Source organism: Hypomesus transpacificus, chromosome 13, assembly GCF_021917145.1.
Source record: "Hypomesus transpacificus isolate Combined female chromosome 13, fHypTra1, whole genome shotgun sequence".
Classification (NCBI taxonomy): domain Eukaryota; kingdom Metazoa; phylum Chordata; class Actinopteri; order Osmeriformes; family Osmeridae; genus Hypomesus; species Hypomesus transpacificus.
The window spans coordinates 501251-525918 of NC_061072.1; the positions used below are offsets into that span (position 1 = coordinate 501251).

At 40.8% G+C, this 24668-nt stretch overlaps 2 protein-coding genes across 2 annotated transcripts; both read right to left on the reverse strand.

Moving 5' to 3' along the window:
- Window positions 1-1776: 1776 nt before the first annotated feature.
- grnb (granulin b) lies at window positions 1777-13789 on the reverse strand. Its single transcript, XM_047032500.1, has 16 exons — window positions 13629-13789; window positions 12529-12669; window positions 12182-12319; window positions 11574-11690; window positions 10664-10826; window positions 10241-10347; window positions 9795-9924; window positions 9274-9365; window positions 8642-8789; window positions 8359-8456; window positions 7590-7829; window positions 6801-7037; window positions 5456-5719; window positions 5033-5266; window positions 4198-4455; window positions 1777-3150 (listed from the first exon to the last, which is right to left on the reverse strand). Exons 2-16 carry the CDS (start codon window positions 12664-12666, stop codon window positions 3004-3006), a joined length of 2511 nt encoding a protein of 836 aa, XP_046888456.1. The 5' UTR covers window positions 12667-12669; window positions 13629-13789; the 3' UTR covers window positions 1777-3003.
- Window positions 13790-15782: 1993 nt separating this feature from the next.
- Window positions 15783-22903, reverse strand: LOC124476135 (protein FAM171A2). Its single transcript, XM_047033145.1, has 8 exons — window positions 22670-22903; window positions 20910-21137; window positions 20403-20495; window positions 19741-19899; window positions 19278-19457; window positions 18899-19012; window positions 18217-18343; window positions 15783-17939 (listed from the first exon to the last, which is right to left on the reverse strand). The coding sequence occupies exons 1-8, from the start codon at window positions 22806-22808 to the stop codon at window positions 16472-16474; spliced, it is 2508 nt and encodes an 835-aa protein (XP_046889101.1). The 5' UTR covers window positions 22809-22903; the 3' UTR covers window positions 15783-16471.
- Window positions 22904-24668: the final 1765 nt, after the last annotated feature.

The window sequence follows — 24668 nt, forward strand, 5'->3', positions numbered from 1 at the left end:
CAAGTGGAAGCACTGCAGTCTAACATATATACATTTAAGATCAATTAGAATAGGGTAAGGAGTCATTTCTGGACAAGACAATCAAATGATAAAATAATTTGTGACTAGTTAAAACCATTTGAGAGGTTGTATTATTGCTGTAACCTACATGAGTAAATGCATAATTTTAAAATGAACTTAAATGATCTAAAACATTTTCCTTGAACACATATGGAAGCAAATTGGATGAATGGTTCAAAAGATACCTTACACCCAATTGAAAAGGGCTCTTTTCCAAACATAGATTCATGTTAGTCCCAATTCTCAGATTGCTTATCTAGGATCAGGACTGCCTGTCTGTGCATGTAAATGTAAAGCTGATCTTGGATAACAGTTTGTACTCTGAGATGTGTGGTGAATAACAGTTCTTAATCTTAATGTATGTTTAAGAAACATTTCCTCAAATTAGGAATCCAATTCTAAATCTTTCTACTGTATACTTACGACCCATGGACTAAAACTTTAATGATGCTCTTTAATGAAGGATTAGGCTAAATCTAAGTCTAGGACAAGATTAACTAAACTGCTTGTTTACGATTAACTTGATGACATTTTGTCTAAATCAATGCCTCTAAATTGTTCTCTCGAAAGCATTAAAATTAGATTAATGTTTCCATTGAAGAGTTTGGTACCAAAGTCTTTGAATTTGAGCTCTACATCAGTGTTAAGTGGAGCTAAATTAACATAATCTTTTATTTATTTTAATACAATTTACCAAATAAATGTAGCCCTTCTGTAAAAACAAATGAACCGTTGAACAACTCATGGCACTGCATTCATGCAAGTCAGCTCCTTGGCATTAGTTCAACAATGCCTCCCATTACTTCTGCCCACCAATGCACATTTGTTGCCCCAAATCCCCATGAGAGGAGGGCCAACATTCCCATGAGAATTAGTAACATGCCAAAGGAGGGAGGGGAAGTGGGGGAGTTAGAAAAACGAGTCTTCCCACAACTCTCTCCCTGGCAACATCTCAATGGAAAACCAACGGTCCAATGAGCGGGCTTTGACAAGCACAAAAAAGCAGGTCAATGGGTTTCATCAGTGCACTCTGCTGCCTTGACTTTCTCATCGCAGTGTCTATACATAGAGGTGATCAAAGGTCCTCATTAGTGATCCGTTCAAAAATTAAGGTCATTTTAACACATTTTAAGATCTGTTCAATATTTCATGTTAAATTGAACTTGATGCTTCTGATTTAAAGCCCTAAAGTTGTTTATGTGAGGGTCAGTTGTCAATGAAGTTGAGTACTAAACTTCTGACTATAGTTACACTTGTCAACAAAAGAGGCAAAGAGATGCATTAATTGCTGGCATGCCTCATTTAGGGCTTAAGATTCCCTTTTACCCATCGTCTTTCACAGATGCTGATTTAAAGTCAATGTTTCTTTACAACCACTAGAGAGCACTACACCAGACACTGCCTGGATAATCCACTTGTAGTGGTCTGCCATCCAGATAGCAACAGATTGTAACTGGGAGATATGGACACAACTGTGCTATGCCACGGTTAGGGCTACTGTTACTGTTCATGCCTCTACATGCTTTACACCTCTTGTTTTCAACAGTTGTCATAACATCTGACGTATGAGGATGTTTGGGGGGGAGGATTGGGGAAGGGCAAAAGGGAGCCCCCTCATGGCTCCCCTTTATTTATTTATTATGTTATTATTACATCAAATAATCTATATCTATGTAGTAAAGGCTGTCTGTATCAAAAAATTAATAATTGTTGAGATATTTTGAACAATTTTATTTCACCTCAATTTGCATACACTCATCTGTGATAAAAGGAGATCATACATTTTAAAAGCACTAAAGCCAAAAAACCTAAAGCTAAAATGTCCTTCATTTACAGACCTTCATTTAAACAAACAAAAACATCAAAACAACCACTTGTCAACCTAGAATGCAATTGGAGGAATGGAGCTGTGTAGTGTTTCAGAAATCTATACAACAAAGAAACTTTTTTTTGATTGAATAAAAAAAACTAGCACTCTTTGTTTCAAGTACTGTTAAATTACCACTGTTGAAATGTTGAAACCAAATCATTGTTTTTAGCAGAGCTATTGCCTAGTGTATATAATCAATGTTATTGACAATCATGAGAAAAATGGCTGACCAAGGCTTTTGCTAAACTGAATGTTTTTGATTGTACTGTTTCTGTAAAAGATTCATTTAAATATACAATAAGCTAAATGCCTTCAATAATATCACTATACTTTATCAATGTTGTTATGTTTAAATGGGCTTGAGGAGCAGAATCTGCTATTATAATGCTGGAAACCTGTTCAGTCAATCAATCAAAATCACAGTCATCGTTTCAGCTGCCTTTTAAATGGTTACTTCTAACTACAGCAGCACACTACCACAGGTTTGTGAAACAGTGTTAAATGGTTTGACATGGTATCATACTATTTATTGTGAAATTAATCTCAGATATATATATTTTTTCCTTTCTTGGTTTTCCTCTTTTTGCCATTGACATAAGACAATCATCTCTCAATTGCATAGAGAAATGGAATGGCAATGGACAGTCATTTATAAAGAAGAAAAAGCACTGCAACATATGGTCAATATAAGCAGCCTGATGGTCAAATGTCTTAGTTTCCTCCACTTATACTGTTGTGTGGGTCTCACAATAATAATAATGAATGGTACTAGGTGGACAGAACTACAATATCTTAAGATGGGCAAAGAGGTCAAACTGAATTCCATTTTCTAAACAAGCTTACTTCTCAAAGGGTGCTTGGAAAGTAGAAACACACTTTTAACAACTATGACCGCAGGTTGAAGATGCTGAATAGTCAACCTTAGCGACCTTGTCAAAAGGCAGAAATACGTGAATATTCTGAAGTTCAACTGTAAAAATGAAAGACAAGAAATTAACAGTTTGTTCCCTTCTCCTTCATGAGTTGTGGGTTAATGTGTTTGAGGAGAGAAGGATCAGTGTGTCCTGGTTGGCTCAGAGTCCAAACGGAAGGAAGTCGCTCTTTTTGTCCGTAAAGAAAGTGCCCCAGGTCAACTGAGCCTGCATTGAGCAACCCCCTGCCACCAGGTCACATGTGTATCCCATGGGGCAACAGTGCTTCCCGTCTAAGCAGCATACAGCCTGTGCAGAGCAAAAGAAAATTGTTAAAAAATGGTTGCTGAAAATATGACTGTAAAGGCTGATAAGGTTACTGAAGGCAGCATTTAAATTATCTATTCAACAAAATGGACACCCTATTTATATCCCTCAGTGCAAAACTGGGGACAAGTTAGCACAGAATTTCTTTTACAGTTTTTCACAATTGCTCAAACACTAAACCACATTCTCTGAACAAAAGTATCAGTGGCATAACAATATTTGTCGAATCTTTTTGCCACTTTGTCACTCTTTTTGCAAAACTCTAAACGCAATTTCACGCACTAAAAACATTTTGCACTGTGATGCACTTGTACTGCAAAATGGTAAACACAGGCGGCAAGCAGTGAACACAACAACAACACAGTTGTCATCTGTAAAACAATGACTCAAAATTGTTCACACTTGTTTCTAATGGTGGTTTGGGACAATGTCAGCTTTCACCGTGGTGTCCGTATACAAGAATGGTTCAACATCAACCAGCAATTTTTACTGTCAATGTTTGCCTTCCCCCATACAGCCCTTTTCTCAACCCAATTGATGAGTTTTTCCCTGCATGGCGTTGGAAGGTCTATGACTGAAACCCATATAACAGGCTACATTTCCTACAGGCAATGGATTTGGCCTGTGGTGACGTAGGTGTGGAGTGTTTTCAAGGCTGGATCCAGCACACCAGAGGGTTTTTACCCTGTTGTTTCTTTGTTGACAGTACTAAGTTGTGATTGTTACCGTCATATTTTATTTATTGCTAAATACATTTAAAAACATGTTTTACATGTCACTACATGCCCTGGATGCGGTGTTATCAATGTTACCGTGTTTTGTCTAATGATTGCTCCATAGTGTTTATATATTGATTTGCTGGTGTTTAAATGGTTTAGGGGCAAATATTTGATTTGGTTTTGGAAATTTAGTTTGAAGATTTGGTTTTGTGTCTACAGCTTTGAGAAAACGGGCGACCGTTTCAAGAAAGGTGTTTTAACAATTGTGAAAAACTGTAAAGGGCTCTGTATTTCCAAAGTAGATCCGTACCTGAGGTGAGGGGCAGCATGCCCACTCGGTGGCTGAGGCCTTGCAGCATGTGTCCTGCTTGGGACAGCGAAACTGCCCCGTGCCGTCACAAGGAACGTCCCCGGCTCTGTCGGCAGCTCTCTGCTGGAGCTCCTCCACTCTGCTCTGAGGGACGCTGTGGAGCAGCGGCCCTTTCATCTTCTTCTCACAAGTTCCTGTCTGCATGTTGCAGCTGTAGCCCTGGGGGCAGCAGTGCTCGTGGTCTGTGCAGCATACAGCCTGAGAGGCCATAGGGAACACACATAGACACACACACACACACAAGTGCTAAGTAAACACACAAATTAATACTGGTGGCATGCAATTATCAGGCTCATGCCAGGCCCCCAAATGTACTGTGAACTCAGACAGAGCCCGCAAGGTTTAGAATGTAGTTAAGAGTAGAAGGCCATGGTCACAAAGGTTCACATTCAGATCTAGGTGTAATGTAGGCTACATGAGAGGTATTGACAAAAGACATGTATGCTGACAGTCTACAAGCTAAGGCTCGACTCCAGCATGGATAACAATCATTCTTACAACCAAGCCCTTTTTCCGGTCTCCTTTCTAATGTTCTCCTGTGTTTTGCCCCATTTTGTACATTAGCCCAGTATTATCTCAAGAACTACAGGTCGGAAGTTCGGAATACCATTCGAGTCGAATGATATGCCACAAGGTTTTGTAATCCATTTTGAAATGGCAGTGATGGGCAGTACCTGGACAAGTTTCTCATAGTCTTTAAGTGCCGGCTAAGCCCTCAAATGAGGGCATTCCCTTAATCAGTCTACAATTAAGTCAACCCCATGGCAACAGCTACCTTGACCAGTGGGCAGCAGCCCCACTCTCCTGTGGGCAGCTTGCAGCAGGTGGCCCCTGAGGCACAGCTGCTTTTGTCGTCACACTTGACGTCTGCCACGGCATTGTCCTCGGCGAGGGACTGCTCCTTCCTGTACCAGGGGACGCTCAGAGTCCCCTTGGTGCAGGAGGTGCGCTTGGAGTCGCAGGTGTAGTCGCTGGGGCAACAGTGGTCGCCGTCACTACAGCACACTGCCTGAGGGGAAGGCGGGGGGACAAAATGAGCCTGTTTCAAAGTCAAACCAGACAGATTACACTGTGAAAATCTCCATAGAGACTTGTCTCCAAATCTACTAGCCTCCTTTTGAAGACAATCATAAATCAATAAATCCCTTATTTGCATTTAAATCTAGTTTTGCAATGGAAATAACGCTAATATTCTTACATTTGGCAGAGGGCAGCATCCCCACTTGCCAGCCTTGTTCATGAAGCAGCAGGTGGTGTCTTTGGGGCAGCTAGTATGAGCGTTACACATGTTTTTGGCTGGCTGGGGTTCAGGGGCATTCAGATGGGCAGACGCCCTGTTCAGTGCTGGTGTCTTGCGCACCCAGGGCACATTGAGAGCACCGGGTTTGTCACAAGCCTGCTGGGAAACATCACATGTGTAGCCTTTGGGGCAGCAGTGCTCGTGGTCATCACAGCATACAGCCTGAGGATCAACATATTCGTCGTATTAAGCACACCCAACCCCGTCATTCATGGATAATTCTATGGTTATATATTAAATATACACATACATACAAATACATGTCACATGTAAAATGTGTTAGTCAGTGCTGCCACTAAAGTTAAACGCTAAATAGATTTTGAACTGCTGTACATTTCTGTGTTGCCCCAAACTGGCAAACCTTTGAATTGATCATATTAATAATTCTTTCAATTTGTAATGCATCTTTCTTGCACTCAAAACATTACAGTAGGTTCCAATCACAATCTTCTAACATAATATACAATAACGACAATCACACTCAGATTAACTACAACAAATATAAAACGTATTGAAAAGGTTTGATTGCTGTTCTTAAAGCAATCAAATCCTAATGGAAACAGGTACCGAGTTCCACAGTTTAGGAGCAAGCGATGCAATAAAAGGCTCTACCACCCATGGTTTTCAATTTCCTAAAGAGGTTCCTACAGCGAGATACAACCAGCCTTTTGAAAAGCAACTGTAATAAAGGATTTTTGAATGAATTCTGTAATGGCTCAGAAAACAGTTTCTATGTTACCAGATTCCTTTAGGTCTACTGGTAGATGATTGGGTTTCAATATGAAAGAATAGCAGTTCAAGCCACACCTGACAAGGCCACTACCGTCCATCGTACCTTGGTAGCAAAAAGGTCAGAGTTGCGACTACTTAATCATAAATGACTGTGGATCAGAGGACAGTACATTTATAATTGAATCTGTTTAATCTGTATGCATTTAATGTTCTGTTTGCACTGGACAATTCTGAATGTATGCACTTCTAAATCGTGTTCGATTGCAGAAACTGAATTTTATTAAAAGCGCGGGTGCACCTGCACATTCCCTAATTATGCTAAAAGATTCCAATGTCTTGGATTTTTATGAAGCCAAAAAGTATTCAGTTTTGTAAATGCATGGAAGCAACTGAAATTCCATGCAACCAGAAAAACATGTGAGGTGACTAGTGATGGACGCGTGACAGCACAGCTCTTACATATTCTGCATACACAGGGATGTTCAGTTTGGCATGTGTGGTGTATCCTCACATGAGGGAGGGGACAGCAGGTCCACTGTCCAGAGTTCTGCTGGCAGCAGGTGGTGCCACCGGGACACAAGGTCTCCTTGTCACACTTCTCGGTGTCCCTTGCCAGGGTTAGAGCGGGCACCTTTGACACCCATGGCAGGGAGAGGCCAGAGCTTGAGGGATCGTCACACGTGCTGGCCTCCATGTTACACACTGTGTCATGTGGGCAGCAGTGGGTGTGGTCGTCGCAGCACACCGCCTGAGGGGCAATCCAAAGATCGATTCAGGTCAGTTATTTATCTTCGATACTGTGCAGAGTAGGGCTGCACGGTCATGGCCAAAATGATCATCACAATTCTTTTTATCAATATTGAGATCACGACTAATTGTTGATTTGAACCAAAACTACTTTTTTTGTCACATAGGCTAATTATACCATGCAGTTTGTCAGTGATACCGTAAGGAAACGGCGCTTGTGCCATTGTGATCTTTCCTTCAATAAGCTAATGTATATTTAATTCCAAATTGTGTATTTTGAAACCAGACACAACTAAATTGTGGATACCTCGAAGCCATTCATTTGAATGAGCTTGAACTGTTGACAGCTTCTGACTCTAGTCAACTGAAAAGCTTCCAGACTGTGCCTTTCAGTATTAAGCAGCAAAGTTGTAGCTACACTTTCCATTGTCGAAAGACAGTAATCCTAAAAAGACATTGATGCCTGGAACTGCCTGGAAGTGTTTTCTCTGCCATTCCTTTGTGAAGTCCCAACAGTTTCATTCCTACCTCTCAAGGCTAGACGGAGACGCACCTTGACCAGGGGACAGCAGGCCCACCCTCCAGCGAGGGTCTTGCAGCAGGTGGCTTTGCCCGGACAGAAAGTAGACTTGTCACACTTGCTGTCGGGTGTCTCCGATGCCCAGGGGAAGGCGGGCACCTTGGCCAACCAGGGAAGCATGGCGTTGCCGTCGGGGTCGTCACACGTGCTGCTGGCCAGGTTGCAGATGGTGTCGTGGGGGCAGCAGTGGAGGTGGTCATCACAGCACACCGCCTACGGGGAGGGGGGTGGGGGGGAGCAGGGGAAATGAGGGTTAGAGTTCAAATAAATGGGTAGACAATCAGATATGTATTGGCGGATTGGAGCAGTTTTCATAGTTTGATGTTAGACACAGTCCAGTCTTATTAATGTATATTAAAAAAATATATTTTGTTTCATAATCACATTTGTTACGTTTTTTTTGTCCACTGCAAGAGGAGGAGAACACAACACTGTTTGAAAGTGCTATGCAGATGACAGACTCTTCTGTAATGGCCGGACCTTTGTTAAGTTTGCAATTTGGTCATTAGTGTGCAAAGGGCATTAGCATGAATAGGATAATAAATGGCTCAGCGCTTCAATGTGACAGTGTATTTAGAGCTGCCAGAGACCTGCTTCCAACAAAGTGTCATGGAATTATAAGAATGACACACAATCATGTGACACCCGGTTAGCCAGGTTAACGTTTTTCTTGAGTGCTAAACTCAATTAAAACAGAGAGGTACACACAGGCGTGGAGACACACAATACAAAATGCTCTTACTTTGGGTAGGGGGCAGCAGGCCCAGTTGCCCTGTAGGGTTTTACAGCACGTGCTCCCGTCAGCGCAGGCTACAGACTCGTTACAGGGCACAGCGTTGACTGGAAGACACACCAAGCAACCACAATGAGGCGACCGTACAAAAACCTTTTTGAGAAGAAATCTCAAGAAAGGATACTTTTTTTTTTTTTTTTTTACAATCCTCTCATCACACAGGGTGTCTTTAATTTGGGGAATTAAAGACACAATGGGTTCATTGCTGATGAATTGAATCCTAAATGCTGACCTGTATTCTGGAGTGTGGTCACTGCAACTCTGGCAGGGCTTTTGGTGGCCATTGGGGTCTCACCGTTTGCCGATATACACTTGCTATGGGTCAGGTCACACGTGGTATCCTTAGGACAGCAGTGGATGCGGTCCGAACAGCACACAGCCTGGAGAGAGGGACGCAGAAATGTGCTGTCTTTTAAAAAAATGCCAAGAAGATGATCTACTAATTCCTTCTTCACCCCCTCTATATTGTTGTTCACAAATTCATGGAATACAGTGTATCTAGGTTAAGTCAGATATGAAAAGGCATATCGTTGATGAGGTTAAATATTAGAGTAAACAAGAAATGGGGATTTCAACAGTCATTTGAACCCTATCCCTGACTGTTTAACAATGATTAACTGTGGCCACGAATCCTCCAGTACTAACGCACTCAATAAATGCCTTCCTTATCGTGTTCAACACCTTAAATGGATTTAAGTACATGACACAGGTTCTGAAATGGCATGCAGGTGCACAGTGCTTACATCGAGTTCATCGTCATTATTTTCCCGACTAAGGTGTTCAAATCGTTTTGAAATGCACATTTCCTGTAGGCACGCAAATCAGGTGTGAGAACGAGACTGGGTTGTTCTACTGGAGACTCACACTGGTCATGGGGCAGCAGCCATAGCTCCCACTCCCCAGCTGACAACAGGTGGTATCGACTGGACATGATGATATCTGATCTGGACACACCACTGGAAGACAACGCAAAATGTGATTTAAGGATCAAATTCCTCAAGTTCCTCGAGGTAGCATTACCTACTCATGAAACACGTATATGAATACTCCTAATAAATATTATGAACATTTGTCACATGTATGAACAGAAAACTATGTATAAAAAAGTTTTTTTTCCCCCACAGTGGGGGGAGTATTACATACAGTAATGCGTTTTATAACTACATGCTTTGCAGAGAAATGTTTACCAAGCCATCTTACACATCATTCTTACCTATAATGTACCTCAAGCACCCTCAAGCATTTATATTGTACTGCATTTAGTCATTTAGCATCCTTAACTGCATATTGGATACTTTATTTGTTCAGCAAACTGAACAGTGAAACATGCTTTTCAACATGGCTTTAGGGTTGTAGAAAGAAAAAAGTGCACAAAGAAAACTCACCATCATTGGGTATTGCCAAGAACTTCTTGGCTAATGGGAAATGTGATTTAGAGGAAGTGCACATCTCGTGTTCGAGGTCACAGGTGGTGTTACTAGGACAGCAGTGTTGGTGGTCGCTACAGCACACCGCCTGAATCCAATTTCCAATCAAATTAAATTAGACCCCCAGTCACCCATGACTACATCAAGACAGTTTTACAATGGCGTCTAAAATATATGGTCTTAAAAAGAACATATGTCTACACAAACATTTTAAGATTCAATAAACCATAACATTTGACAGTAAAGTAGATCTAGTTGATGTACAAAATGGTTAAATGTGCAAAAGAAAACAGCTTGTTTTATGATAAACATTAAATGCGCCTGACAGTGATTACGAAACTCCCAAGTATGAAAAGGTCCTTGTGCACGACATTGCTTCCTTGTAAATGTGTGAGCATGTTTACCTCAGAGTACGGACAACAGCCATAGTCTCCACTGGTGAGCAGGCAGCAAGTGCTACTCTCTGGACACCTGCTCTTACCGCCTGGGCAGGTTACTGCTTTACTCACAGCTGCAGAGACAGAGAATACGTATAAGAACACTAGCATAAGACGCTGTTAGCTAGCACAATACATCTTCACGCTTTGAGAATAAAAATGTACTGCTAAGACCTTCAAATTTAAAAAGGGTATAAAAAGGTATATCAAACTATAAGACACAAAGACCTAAGCAAGAGAATGGCATAGAGCAACAAAGTATGTACACTGAAATACTAACTAAATTACACAGACTGAGGTTTGTTCTGGAACAAACGCATCAACGCATAAGTATACGCACACAAACATATATACATTTTACAGACAGTATACATTGGTGATGTCACACACATATTGTATTGCCTGGCTGATTGTGTTTTGCTTCTGTCCTCCTTGCAGGTAGCTTTTCAAACATAGGGAAGGACTCCAGGGTAGGGGACAAACATTTGGAGTGGACAATGTCACATTTTGTGTCCTCAGGACAACAGTGCATCTTGTCCTCGCAACATACAGCCTGGCGAGGAAAGATAAAGATGGGATAAATGTTGGTAACATTTCTGAATAGAACATGTTTATGTACATATATTCCTGCTGGTGTCACAGTGTAGGATTTATTTATTCACATTTGTCTGGACAGGAATCTTGCTCCTTCTCCCGGAAACTCAAACTGATACACTATCGTTTGAGTTAATAATTGCTATTTCGCAACAAGCCCATCTATAAAACATTGCTAGAGACAACCTGATTGTGACCGCCCCTGTGAACATATGCCAAGCAATATGTAATTCATTGCATCATAAAAGTCGAGCTAGAGACAAACCAATAGAAATGTTTATCGAGTTAACAACCAAAGCTCAGCTATAATTACCTAATGACATCTCAGGACATTCAGAGAACAGAGACACCTACGATACAAAAGGAACCTACTGGGGTGATACTGCAGGTAAAAGATGTCCTCAGTACACCTGGGCATTATTTGTTAAGGTACGTACGAACTCACCACAAATTTTTATTTGGATCCTTTCAACCAGCTCTAAACACTGTTCAAAAAGGGGTAATCGTTGCCAACCGCGAAATGGCCAAAGAAAAGGTGCTAAATTAATTAGACCCAAGCAGGCTTTCCTATGAACACAAATTTGAACATTTGACTGAGGGACATTTTGTATCAACTGTTCATCTGGTTTCTGTCAGATAAATGAGTTGGATATGCAGTATATCTGTCTTCGTTACTCTGTACAAGTGAATGGACTGGGTACCATACCCTGACCAAGGGACAGCAGCCCCAGGAACCGTCCGGAAGCTGACAGCAGGTGGTGTCGTCTGGACACTCTGACTCTTTATCAGGACAAACGACTGCCTTCACTTCCTGCCCTGGTAGCTTTTGTAGTAACAAGCCATGCATATCAATGAGAGAAATAGACTTGTTAAAACAGCACAGGGAAGGACATGTATATATGCATACATGTATATTTTAGATCTCAAACATATAGGATGCGAGCCAACTTCTATTCAAATACATCCTTTAGCTTTTCATTTGTTGGCTAAGCTAATAATTGACACCAGTTCAAATTTCTTGTGCATTTGGTTAGAAGCTGTTGCCATAAAAACATGGCACTGCTGAAAATATTAAACTTCAGCGCTCTGCTCAAAATGCTGCACGCGTTGAAAAGGTGTGTGTAGTGTTTTTGCAGAGACAGCCACTAGCCCGCGACTGCTATCTATTGATAACAATTGCAAAACCATGGAGTTAGTATGAATAGTTATCTTCAGTTACCTGGCTGTTCAGTATCTTCCCAATCATACAACTACATTCCCTGCACTAAACTTGCACGAAAAATATTTGAAAGGGGCTGATTACCCCCCACTTACCTTAGAGCCAGTGGGATTTTTGGCAGGGACCTTTTTCACGCAAGGCAAAGAGATTGTTTTATTCAGGCACTTGAAGTGGACCAAGTCACACACCGTCCCCTCATAGCAGCAATGCAAGTGGTCCTCGCAACATTCAGCCTAGGACAGAAAGATCAAAATGTCATTATTAAAGAAAAAAGGGTAATAAAGAAGGCAAGGGGATTCAGACATATAATATGGACTAGCTTTCCTCCAGGTATGCAAGGTTTCAAATGCCAAGAGAATGCCTGAATATCTGACAGCTACAGTATTTGAATACTGTTGCAGTATTGTATGTGCACACATACAATTCTGGTGAAAACACTCACTTTTGGTAGAGGACAGCAGCCATACCCACTGGAAGGGGTCTTGCAACATGTGTTTCCATCTTCACACATTCCACCATCAGGGCAAATGAGGGCAGAGGTGAGGCCCACCAGAGCCAGGAACAGTAACCCTACATGCATTTTCTGTGGAGAGTTTGTCAGTGTTTGGGTACTGTAGAGAAAAACTTACTCTGCGGTTCTTAAAGGCATATTCTGTATTCTGATCCAACTATAAATATGAGGTGTTAAGTAAAGACAGTGTTTATTAATGGTCAACTTACTAAATGACTTAGCTAGCGTTCATGCCAAATGTCACGCTTCCCAAATAAAAGCCTAATCAGCTGTGTATTTGTTCTACGGTTCATGTCCTTTATTTGCAAACATCATTCTGTACTGTATCAGAACTCCACACTGAAAACTAATATTTGATTGCTTAAGAAATACGTCTAAACACCCTTTACCTGCCAAACATTCCCAGGTACAGTAACAATAGAATACGTTATCTGCATAAACTTTGAAACCACAACATGTTTTTCAGTGAGTGTGAGCAACCTTTTATCAGCTAGCTTTTATCTTGTAAGCTAACATGTGTGGACAATACAGTACTATGAGATTGAGGGCTGATAAAGCAGGTCTGATGTATTCATTGAGTTATGGAACTTTTTACATGTTCTTCGTGTAGCATTAGTTAACGAGGTAGCTACTGTAGCTATCGAAAACAAAAAGATTACCTAATTTAGTTAGCTAGCTTGCTAGCTACCTTGGTAGCACTAGGTACATCACCAGTTTTACAGCTGGTTAAAAAAACAACAAAACAACATAGGACTGGTAGCACTTTGTCGATAGACACAAATATGATGTGGCTAATGACAAGTTACAGTACGCCAATGCCTATAATGTATCGCTCAACCGAACATACAACATGGCTAGCTCTTGTAGCTTAAATAAAGTGTATGTCTAAGGCTATATTGATCTTGATGTATTGCTAGTTAGCTAGCCGCTGACAATACTGACTAAGCTTTATTCATTTACCCCTTGTGTGACTCGACAAAATAAAGTGCCGTAATGACCAAAGATGCAGCTCACTTCTGTACTCTTCTTACCTTTAAGTTTGACGTTGAAGTGTAAAGTGTAGCATGTATGTTATCTCAAGTAGTTCGCGACTATTCTCTTTAAATTCCGGCGAAAGCTATCCTAACAATCTGACCTGTTGGTTGGTTGATATCTAGCTCGTGCTAGCAACATAGCTTTCTAAGTAATGTACAAATCACATGACACTGCACATCACGTGACTTGTGATTTGTAGGTTAAGACAACCCACATTTACACACCCGACTCATGCAGGCATACTGCTGCATCATGGTTGGATTCATGCTCACTTAAAAAAAAGGCATAAAGACTGCAATGACTGTGTAAACAAGTTTATTTCTATTGTACAGTTTTAATGTACAGTGTAACTGGCCAGAGCGTTTATGAAGCAAATGTATTTGAACACATAATGTGTCCTCTCTCTCTTTCTCTAGGTGTTGATAGTGGCCCTTTTCAATAAGGTATGAGTGACAACACAGCAACATATTCATATCTAATCTTTTAGCATTTCTTTTTGCATCATAATTTGTAACATCTGTACATATGAATGAGTGTTGGAGACTATTTTATAGCTTATATTTGTATCATAACACCACCCAGATAAAATCTCACAGGGTGGGCTTAGGATACATGTTTGCACTGTATTGATTATGTCTTCAATGCATTCCTTGTTTGATAAAAGCCTCACAAAAAACCTATCAATGAAATCACATTGCACTACAACAAAGCAGAAGTAGACAGAACAGCTGAGGGCAAATTAACCCTTGATAACATGTTCATCTTGCCACTTTCAATTACATCACATTTCAATTTGCACTAAATTGACAAAGCCTTATTAACAGCAAGCGTATGGGGGAAAGACAAACCAACAGCTGAAAACAGTAGATTCAGAACACAAAGGAATCGGAAAAATAGGTTCTATACAACTCTGCATCTCTATAGTCAGTCAGTGCAGCCAAATCGGTATGACCTGAAATATTGAAGATTCAATTCACAAAAGCAATGCACTTATCTCGATTGTGTGTGAGATTCAAACTCTACAGAGTAACTTCCAAGTGTGTGAACCATTTTGAGAACTTTTTACATTATCACTAAAATACAATTTCCCAGTTTTGAAACAACTATGGCATCCTCTGTGACTGCATTTACATTGTGAAGATATGATTCACAGTTGTTAAGAGTCATAGGCAGTGGTGATGCTAGCTACAGTGAGAGCATATTGGTCAGCATGTTGTTCTTGTAAACATTAAAGACCGGAAGTGAATTTGTAAAGGTGGAGCAAAATTCAGTGAATTTCCATAGAAGCATTTGTCTGTTTGGCAACATTTAAATATCTATCAAATCTGTGCCAATATCTTTAATATCCTCAATAAGGTTAATTAAAAACACTATACTCTACATATTACATGCACATACAGCTCATTTACACAAACAACCTCAAATAGTTCAAACTCAAACATTTTCAAGTTTGATGAAAAATTATCGGAACTCTGAAAAAAGGGCTTTTGTGCACTTTCAATTATCTATTTTGGCAGGCATACTCTCCTTGGAGTTCAATGTGTGTGTTCTTAAGAGGATGCAGTGTGCTTATTGTTTGTAACTGTTTAACACAGGCGCATTTAGGTGACATGACTATACATTGACCGCATTTAAAAAGACCTGCATACCTATCACTGAAACTCTTGTGAAACAAGGCACTTTCAGGAGAAAGGTGGGATGGAAACTGTCCTAATCCAACCCCTAATTATTATCTGACACTTGACAGCTCCACAATAGTTATTTGACCTCTTGCAGGCTCAGGGAGTTAAAGTCTCAGTTCTATACAAAGTGTCCAGGGATTATAAGGTGGGACAGCCTCTGATATTAAGCAGGACCAGACATTTGAGAGAGCTTTGGTTGCCTTCTGCTTGTCTCATACATTCATTTACCAACTACCAATACCAATTGGTCTCTCAAATGCCAATGAATATCTATCTACATAATATGAGTAATGTTTCTGTAAAAAATAAGAGAAAATGTTACAGGAAAAAGGCAGAAATGTATCATGTTGGCAGTTGGAGTTTTAAATGAGTACTACATACGTTGAACAATCAAATTTGTATGACAATACATAATATATTGACAAAATAAACAGGAAATAAATGTTGTCCCAGAAGAAATAATTCACATTTTACATTGAACTTTATAGTATGCACAATCCATTGACTGAGGGCCAAATAACAACACTATCAATCAACAAAAATCTCTAATATAGAAATGAATAAAGACATAAACAAGGAATAATACACAGTTTTGGGATGGGTGTTCTCTGGAAGAGTTATCTCCTTCTCGTGATCCAGGGATGACTACCAAAGTTGACAAGGATGACACATCTACAAACCTCTAAGTGAGCCTTCAAAATGTGAAACACTAGTCCAAGGAATGAAAAAAGTCATTTCAGCTTTCCAATATAAAATTTGAAAAGTATCTTCACATTACTGGGCAAGTTCCATTAGTTTAGTAAGTGATTAGTAAGTGCTCTAGATTAATACAACCCAAATGTTTTTTTTGTTCTGAAAGATGGCTATTTCCAAAGTTTGAATGTTATGCAATGATTCATTCTTAAATTTGATCTTGAATCATTTTTAATTAAAGGCTTCAATGAAACCAAATGGCAACGTAAAATGGTAGTGTTCGTAAATATAAAACCTGATCAAAATGGAAGGATTCATAAATAACCTTTATTGAGTCAAGCTTCATGTGCTTATTTTTTATTTCTTGATGATCTACTAAACCATTTTCTTTTTTTATGTGCTCTCAGGTGTCTCCACATAGCTTTTGGAACCTCCAATGTCCCCCTTAGCCTTAAACCAAAGTCTTACTTCTTGGGGTGAAAGACCATGAGAGGCCTATCTTCAATTTTCTGCCACGGACTCTTCTTGTTTTCGTCCTTGTCATCTGGATCGTCTTCAGGGCTGGTCATGGAGTCTCGACGGTTCTCGCCGTTACTGCTGCGGCTGCTATTCACGCGACTTCGGCCCCTTCTAGGAATGGTGGAACCCCGAGACGAGGGGCCATCATCCAGAAGAGGGGTGAGGGAGTTCTCCTCAGGCGACACCGGACGTCCTTCACTACTGCTAGGCTCACTGTGATCTGGGTAAGCTAACTTCGAGTAGGTCTTTCCGCCGCTGTGGCCTTTGCGTCCTCCGGTTCCCCATCGTTCGTATTTGCCCTTCCGGATTGCTGCAGCCTTGCGTTCTTGAGCGTCCATGGACGAATCGAGGTTGATGTCTCGGATAGCACTGCAAGTGGCACTGAGACCACCGCCGCTAAGGTCATTCCCCACGTCAATGTAGGAGTGGCGCACATGGGCATTGGCACGTCCGTCCATGGAGATGAACCACGCCCGTGGGTGCTGCTTCACCCCAAGTTCAAGAAGCTTCTTCTCTGTCAAAGCCTGGAGTTCACCATTCATCTGGGCCATGGTCGAGTCATTGAATAGAACAGGTATCCTCACGGGACCACCAGAGGAATCTGAGGCCCAGCTAGGTTCTTCAGAGTCCTCCCCTTGAGAACCGGACTGTTGCTGTTGCTGCTGGGACTGTTGCTGGGAATGGTGGTGCGACTGGCCAGCACCCATAGGTGTCCCATCCTTATCCTGCTGCTGCTCCTTCCCATCTTTGCCAGAGAACTCAGAAGACAGACGCATGTAATGGGCCGGTATTACTAAGGTAGGCACCATGCTTCTGTACATGTTCTCTTTCATTTGGTCGATAGAGCTACAGAAGATGATCTGCCCCGGTTGGGTGTTAAGTGAGGTCGGTCTGGCGAGGTGGTCAGCTGCAGCCGCAGAGTACTCCGGAGGTTTGTCTGACTTGTCCGACATGTGACCTTGAAAACGAGGCGGGGACGGGGGGTCGGAGGTGTAGCCCCGGTTGTCGTTGGCACTGTGATGGCGGTGGTATTCCGATTCCTTGTCTTCCATTGGGCTGTAGCTTCTTGAGTAGTCTTCATGTAACAAAGGGGGGTCTAAGTTGTTGGTTTCAGTTGCGCGAGTCACCTTCATGGGGAAGCTTTCACCTCTTTGAGGTCCTAAAGCATTTTTCCCCTTTGCATGTCGTAGCTTATGAGCAGGGACATGCTTGGCAAACTCCTCCCGTGAGCTCTGGTAGTCTCGAGATGGGGATGAGTCGGATTTACCAGGATCATTAGAGGGGCCAGATTCAACATGACCGCCACAAATGAGGTTGAGTCGGGAAGTGGATGTGCCTTGGTCACGTTTGGACCCATTCAGGGTAGAGGCGTGGGGCTTGCCTTGCTGTCGTCGTGGTTTCAGACACTTACGTCTAAAAGAAAAATAAAATGAAAAAAATGTTACGATAATATGAAGTGAATTCGATTATATTATATTTAATAATAGTTTCCTTAAAATAAATACAACTGATCCAGTTGATTAATGTATATGTATAATACTCATTTTAGACATTTATAACATCATATCAATCATGGCATTTTTGATCAGTACACTGATACTTAACACCATTATGGCAGTAATGTAGGATCAATGTATTGACAATGTTGATAGAAGGCCAAAATGAAGACCTGCGTCTATGCTCCCCACACCTGCAGTAGTAGAGCAGCACACACAACAGGATGAGGACAATCAGAGCCAGGGAGCCCAGGATGGAGAGCAGGAAAAGGGTGTGATATGTGGTGATATCCCTCAGGCCAGGGTGACCCAACCCCATGCCTGGAAGACAAACCAGACCCTTTTTGTTAAATATAAATTATACATTTCCCTTAATGTTGTTCATTCAGTTCAGTAGGCCTTGTGCATTCACATCAATGGAAGGGCAAAGAAAAGGTAAAACAGATATGATTTTTTCAGTGTAACCATAATAATTGTGTCCACATAAAAATGTTTTGTAAGCTAACGAGGCCCGCAAAGTTGTTTAGAAAGCAGACAGCTCAGTGCCAGTGAGTCCATAAAAATTTTGGAGCCACCCGCTACCTTCCAGCTAATTAGGTTACATTATTATTACACAGACAAAAAACGTATACATACAGTGTAACATCAAATGCATAGGACGTGCCTGAGCTTACAGTTAGACTGCAATTAGACTGAACATATTGAGATATTTCGCCAGAGACAAATTGTACAAGACAATGTTATGGCTGAGAAGACCACATCACGGGACAGGGGATCACCCTCAGCAGTGGTACTGCACCATGCCATTATAATCTATGCAACAGCAGGAAATGCAGAGAAATCCTAGATTGGAAACAGATAGCTTGAAGACATTACCTGCAGATGATGGAAAGGCTGCTAACCAGTACCCCAACTGAGAAACCACCACATTCCAGATAAGTTGTGTTCCCTCCTTCTTGATGTATCCAGTACCATTTCTGACCCAAAGACCTAACAAAGACATTACGAAGTGAAAACATTTAGGCAAACAAAATTACATCACTGAGAATCTGAGATAGACTCAATTTTCCACCAAAAGTGTGACTGACTTAGCAATATTAATGTATAATGACTGTAGCAACTAGACTAGAGTAATCTATATTGTTATATTATTATAACAACCTTCATTGTTTTGTTATCTTCCATTGTTTTGTCGCATTACAAAATATGGCATTAAAAACATATATGTACATTAAAACAATTGGGTAATCCACACCTGTCTTGGGCTGAAACACCCAGGAGGGTATACTGGTGGCGATCCGGGTGCGGGTATCCGATGGCAGAGGCACAGAGACATGGATTGGGTCCGATACCTGGATGGCTTTGCCCTCACGGTCAAACAGCTGCACACTGACCACTGCCAATGCTGTTAGATCGGTCCAACCTGTTTCGGACCCTGCAAATAAACAGACATTTGTATGCTCAAATCATCCTTTTATTTTAGCTTACCTTGGCAATGTCCTTTTATCAATTTCATTTAATGTTTTCAGTAACTGCGCTAGATGAAGCCAAACGAATATTTTTATAGCTGTTTCTTTTCTTTAATTTAGTGAATCGGAATCGAGAAAATATAGCTAGTCTTTTCTTTGCATCATTTGTTATTGACAAAACTAGTGAATGGTCAATTGTTTCAACATGTTCACATGTACTTAACAACTAGGGTGCAAACTGGTGCAAACCTGAGCTGTTGGTCTCCTGGCCAAGCAGGTAAGGAAAGCCCCCTATCTCATACTGGCTCTTGGCTGTGGTTAGCACAGCTGACAGAGCAGTGTAATTAGAACTGTCTGACAGCTGAAGGGACTTCCTCTGGAGCTGAACCAAAGGCTGGTTCCGTGCACCTGAGGAAAAACACACAGAAACACAATGAATAGGCTTTATTGTCTTCTTAAAGCTTGCTCATACAAACACACATTTAATAGTCCCCCAATCCTTTAGATTAGATTTATTTCACGTTTTAAACTTGAATCTAAAGTAGGCTATTTTAGACATGACTCTCCAAAAAGGAACTCGTAAAATGTAGCTAAGCATTCATTAAAGTTGTTGCTATGGTGACAGGGATAGGAAATCTGAAAATGTTGGGCTGAAAACCTCTGGAGGTCTGTGATCGCAAGACAGAGAAAGACAAGTGAAAATGCACTTCAAATTTCAGGGGAGGTAGATTGATTGTGGACAATACATTTCACTGGAAGAAAATAAATGCTTCAACAGTTTCAAAGGGTTAACATTAAAGTTTAAACTTGACAAATGTATCTAGAAGTAAAAAACTATATTTTTTCTTGTCTAATCTACTTCAGAAGTAACTTCAAACTGGAAAAAAAGGAAAATCTAAACAGATTCTCACCTGGGGACCCACACAAGATCTGGATGACATCCTCATACAAGATTAGGGTTCCTGGCCTCTGGACGAGAAGGTACAAGCTAACAGATGCATACACTGGAAGGGAATCAAAATCAGTTTTTGAGCAATAATTTTGCATTTTCTAGCATGCACAAATATATGTCTTCTTCCATGTTAAATGCAGGCATAGTCTCCTATGACTGATTATCAGATGTCCATCTGATAAACATAATCTTTGTGTAATCACATGTTACATTTCATTTAAATCTGATTACATGCTAATAGCAGAGTTTCAATGTAGATCAGTGGAGCTTATTCAAGTATGTGGCATTTCAATAAGAGATTAGTATGGTAGGCAGTGCACTTTAACAGTATTTCATTCCATCGGGCAGTCACTATCCTTCATGTATTCAATTTAAAAGGTGTGAGCCATAAAACACAACATCTATTCTATTCAATCCTGAAAGTTAATGACGAAGCTTTCAAACATGAAGTATTACTTTGACTTACAGGGAATCCGGTTCGAATGCCAGGGGACAGAGTTGGTGACGTAATCCTGTTTGGACGCTGAGATGATGACCCAGGTGTCTGGACGGTACAGGAAGCTGACTCTAAGAACGCCATCACTTCCCGCCCTGCTGGATGCCAAGACGGACTGGTTCCCATGAACCACCACATCAGCATCAGCCAAAGGGGAAAGGTCACTGTTGTCGAACACCTGAACTCTGATCTCGACCTCTGAAAGAGAAAAAAATATGCTTCAGACATAGACACCTTAAATGTGTCATAGCTGGTTAAGAAGGTGTTCTATTCTCATCATTATTTGGGTTTTCAATATCTTAGCAATTTAGTCATAATTATGTGTATGTTTGGATAGTTGTAGGATATATAGTTTGGTTCACTGTTATGGCCATTTTCCAAAAAGAAAATTATTCAGACATAACAATGAATTGATTATTTTATTTTGCTTACAGTCAATGAGTTTATACTTACATTGAAGAAATATCCCATGAATAGAAGTCACAATTTTGACTCTGTTGTGTTCAAAAGCAAGATTTTCTCCCAAAACATTACGTTATTCCTCTTTAACCAGGAATATGGGTCTTGCTTCAGATGTTTCCATGGATACAAGGACTCATAGAGCTGACAGTTTGAAGTGTGTTTCCAATGTAGCAAGCAAATGTAACCAGATTCAGACTGATACATAGGCCTAATGTGCATGAAGGGGATTATTGAACATATTTATTTCAACACCAACACACTGTGTGTGTATGTGTGTGTGTGTGTGTGTCTGTGTGAGAGACACAGAGATAGAATGAGAGTGAGAGAGAGAGAGACAGAGAGAGAGAGAGAGAGAGAGAGAGAGAGGGGGGGGGGGGTGTAAAGCTTCTGATCCAGAAATAAGGATGTAATAAAAAAACATCTGAGTATTTTATAGGGCAAATCACCTGTGCTACTTTTGCCTTTATTGTTTAACTGGTCTTGATGACCTTTGAGAGCTGCAATTACTGGAGTCCTTTGTTTAAATATGTGTTGGTTATTTAACATAAACGTGTGAGTTATTGATTAGTGCAATACTGTTGTTGTACATTTCCATTGCCTAGTGCTCTCTCCATTAAGGCAGATAGCCTAGAGATAAAGGCCTCCCTTAATTAGATAGAGGTACAATAGACATTTAACACTGCAGCAATGGGTAGGCTTCTGACAAGAGTCGGTTCAGCAGATTTTCAGCTGTTCTGACAGCATATATACACATTTTATTGAAATGCGATTTATGTCTATTGCAAAGTATGTCCATGATATTTAAATCCAGGGTGAGAATGTCATGCAAAATGTACCTACACCTAGGCTATTTGAAAACAAAGGACGTGTGAACGCATGATATCAGTGTGATGTCTGCCACAGGCCGCATATAGCCTAATGCCTTAAAATAAGGTAGGCTACTCTCACCGGTGCTAAAATAACCGAAAACATTAACGATTTATTCAATTTATAAACTAAACAGGTTCGTCTAGCTGACCCTAAAACGGCTGCTCGGGAAAACGCTTCGAAACCCGATCTACGAGTGTATCTTCTACTGGAAGACTTAAAATAGCTAATGCAAAATAAAAAAAATATGAGTAGGTGTAGAATTGCGTGGAAAACATTCGCCGTTCAATTAAATTACGTCCTGTATAAAATCTGTGTAGCTTACATAACAGTTGTCAACAAAAGCCATACAAATGCAACCACTCCCATCTTTCTTATGCTGCATCCCATATGGTCCTTACCAAATGCTCCCTGGTCTGGAAGAGATTTGGCGAATGCCTCCCAAACCGTCGAGATCAAAATAAAGAGGAGCCAACGAGAGATGTAGAAAGGCGGCATGCTTCTAACTACATCTCTATTTCCAAACTGGAGGCCATACATCCATATTTCACGTTTATCTATGCTTTGCTCATCTCTCAGACGCCTATTCTCACATTTGGATGCTTCTGAGACGCTATGTCTGTCGGCATCCCCTTGTTTTTATTGTCTGATGCGGAGGGTAGCCTACGTTACCCTCACATACCCTCTGGTGGTTGACATCAGAACGACAAGAGGGTTATCTGTTAGTCAAAATATATTTGGTGGCCAAGCCGCGAAGCGGCGAAGCCACCTTAAGTGTTTCTACGTATTCTTCTTCTTATTATTATTATTATTATTATTATTATTACACATCTTCTTCTGCCATGGGAGTCTATGGCAGCCCCTAGAACCAATTGGTCAGAAGTTGTGAATTTTGGCACACTATTTGGGACCAGTCCCCTCATCAATTTCACCAAGTTTCATGTCTCCCATTCCAACCATCTAGCGCCACCAATGGGTCAAAGTTGAAGGTGTGTTTACACATTTTACTTTTGAACCATATGCCCCATTGTCCAAAATGAGGTATCGTTGGATTCCCTGGATCAAGACGAGTTCAACGCACTCTATGACATCATACCCAGTTCTATAGATTCTCCGCCATTTTGAATGTAAAGGAAAAGCGTTTTTTCGCTACTCCTACAATTCTTGTCGAATCTTCTTCAAAATTGCCACAGATGATCTTCAGACCAAGCCTCACAAAAATTATCCCCTGGAGCTTTGATTTTCGCAACCGTTTGTTATATGAATTGATGTGGCCGCCATTTTGAATATAACGTTTTTTCGCTACCTCTCCTATAAGGTTTGTCCAATCTTCACCAAATTTGGCACAGATCATCTTCAGACCAAGCCACACAAAAGAAATCACATGTTTTTTAGACTTTCTACACTCGACTGGAACAGCCAATCAAAGTCATCAGCCAATCAAAATCGTCAACCAAGCCACCATAAAAGAAGTGAGGTCATATCTCAGCACCTCTTTACTGCATTGACAACAAATTTGGTATAGGGACGAGGGACCCCGTTCTAAAGAAGTCCAAAATAGGTCATGCCATTTCACCTCTAGGTGGCGCTGCAATAGGCAAACATTTTCAGACCAAGCCTCACAAAAGACATCACATGGCGTTATGATTTCTGCAACCGTTTGTTAGTTACAGCCAATCAAATTGAGCAACTGATCCGGAAAAAGGAAGTGAGGTAATATCTTAGCCAAGCTTTGATGCATTGACTCCAAACATGGTGTATGGACTCAAGGCCCTCTTATTAAGAGGTTTGAGACAGGTAGTGTCATTTGACCTCTAGGGGGCATTACAATAGGTAGGATTGTGTTTTGACCAATAACTGTTGATTTGTTTGGCGTATTTAAGCAATTCCTATGTCTCGTGATATCTTAGGAGATCCCGCGTCTGATGCATGTTAACGCGTGATACCAGACGAATTGATGAGGCCGCCATTTTGAATGAATGAATAAAACTTTTTTCCTTACTCCTACACAATGTATCCAATATTCACCAGATTTGGCACAGATTATCTTCAGACCACAATCACCTTGCCATGTAAAAATATGACTGAATTACAGCTGTTTAAACTCGGGCCAAATCTGACCATGCGTGCCACAGGAGAAACGGCTTCCTTTTTGTATTCAGTAACTGTACACAGCAATTCCCAGTGCTGATAATGGCTCACTGGGATAGACTGGCTCCGTTGAAGTGCAAGGTCGTAGGTTCGAATCCAGGCAAAGTCTCAGGCATGTCATGATACTGGTTTATCTGTTTAGTGAAGCCAGGTATGTGACAGTAGCTGTCGAGCAGTATAATCATAATGGCCACGATAATGTTTCATTCTCAGGGGATTTATACTCATGAAGAATCCGATTTATTGTGC

What these genes read in the sequence shown, in the direction of transcription:
- grnb (XM_047032500.1), bottom strand. Translation starts at nt 12,666, where the DNA reads ATGCATGTAGGGTTACTGTTCCTGGCTCTGGTGGGCCTCACCTCTGCC. An exon ending in AAAATCCCACTGGCTCTAAG is followed by an intron (nt 11,691 to 12,181) that starts GTAAGTGGGGGG and finishes TTACTACAAAAG; the next exon opens with CTACCAGGGCAGGAAGTGAA. An exon ending in GATGCTGCCCTCTGCCAAAT is followed by an intron (nt 5,267 to 5,455) that starts GTAAGAATATTA and finishes CCTTCCCCTCAG; the next exon opens with GCAGTGTGCTGTAGTGACGG.
- LOC124476135 (XM_047033145.1), bottom strand. Translation starts at nt 22,808, where the DNA reads ATGTATGGCCTCCAGTTTGGAAATAGAGATGTAGTTAGAAGCATGCCG. An exon ending in CCAGGAGACCAACAGCTCAG is followed by an intron (nt 19,458 to 19,740) that starts GTTTGCACCAGT and finishes GTTTATTTGCAG; the next exon opens with GGTCCGAAACAGGTTGGACC. An exon ending in GTGCTGCTCTACTACTGCAG is followed by an intron (nt 17,940 to 18,216) that starts GTGTGGGGAGCA and finishes TTTTTCTTTTAG; the next exon opens with ACGTAAGTGTCTGAAACCAC.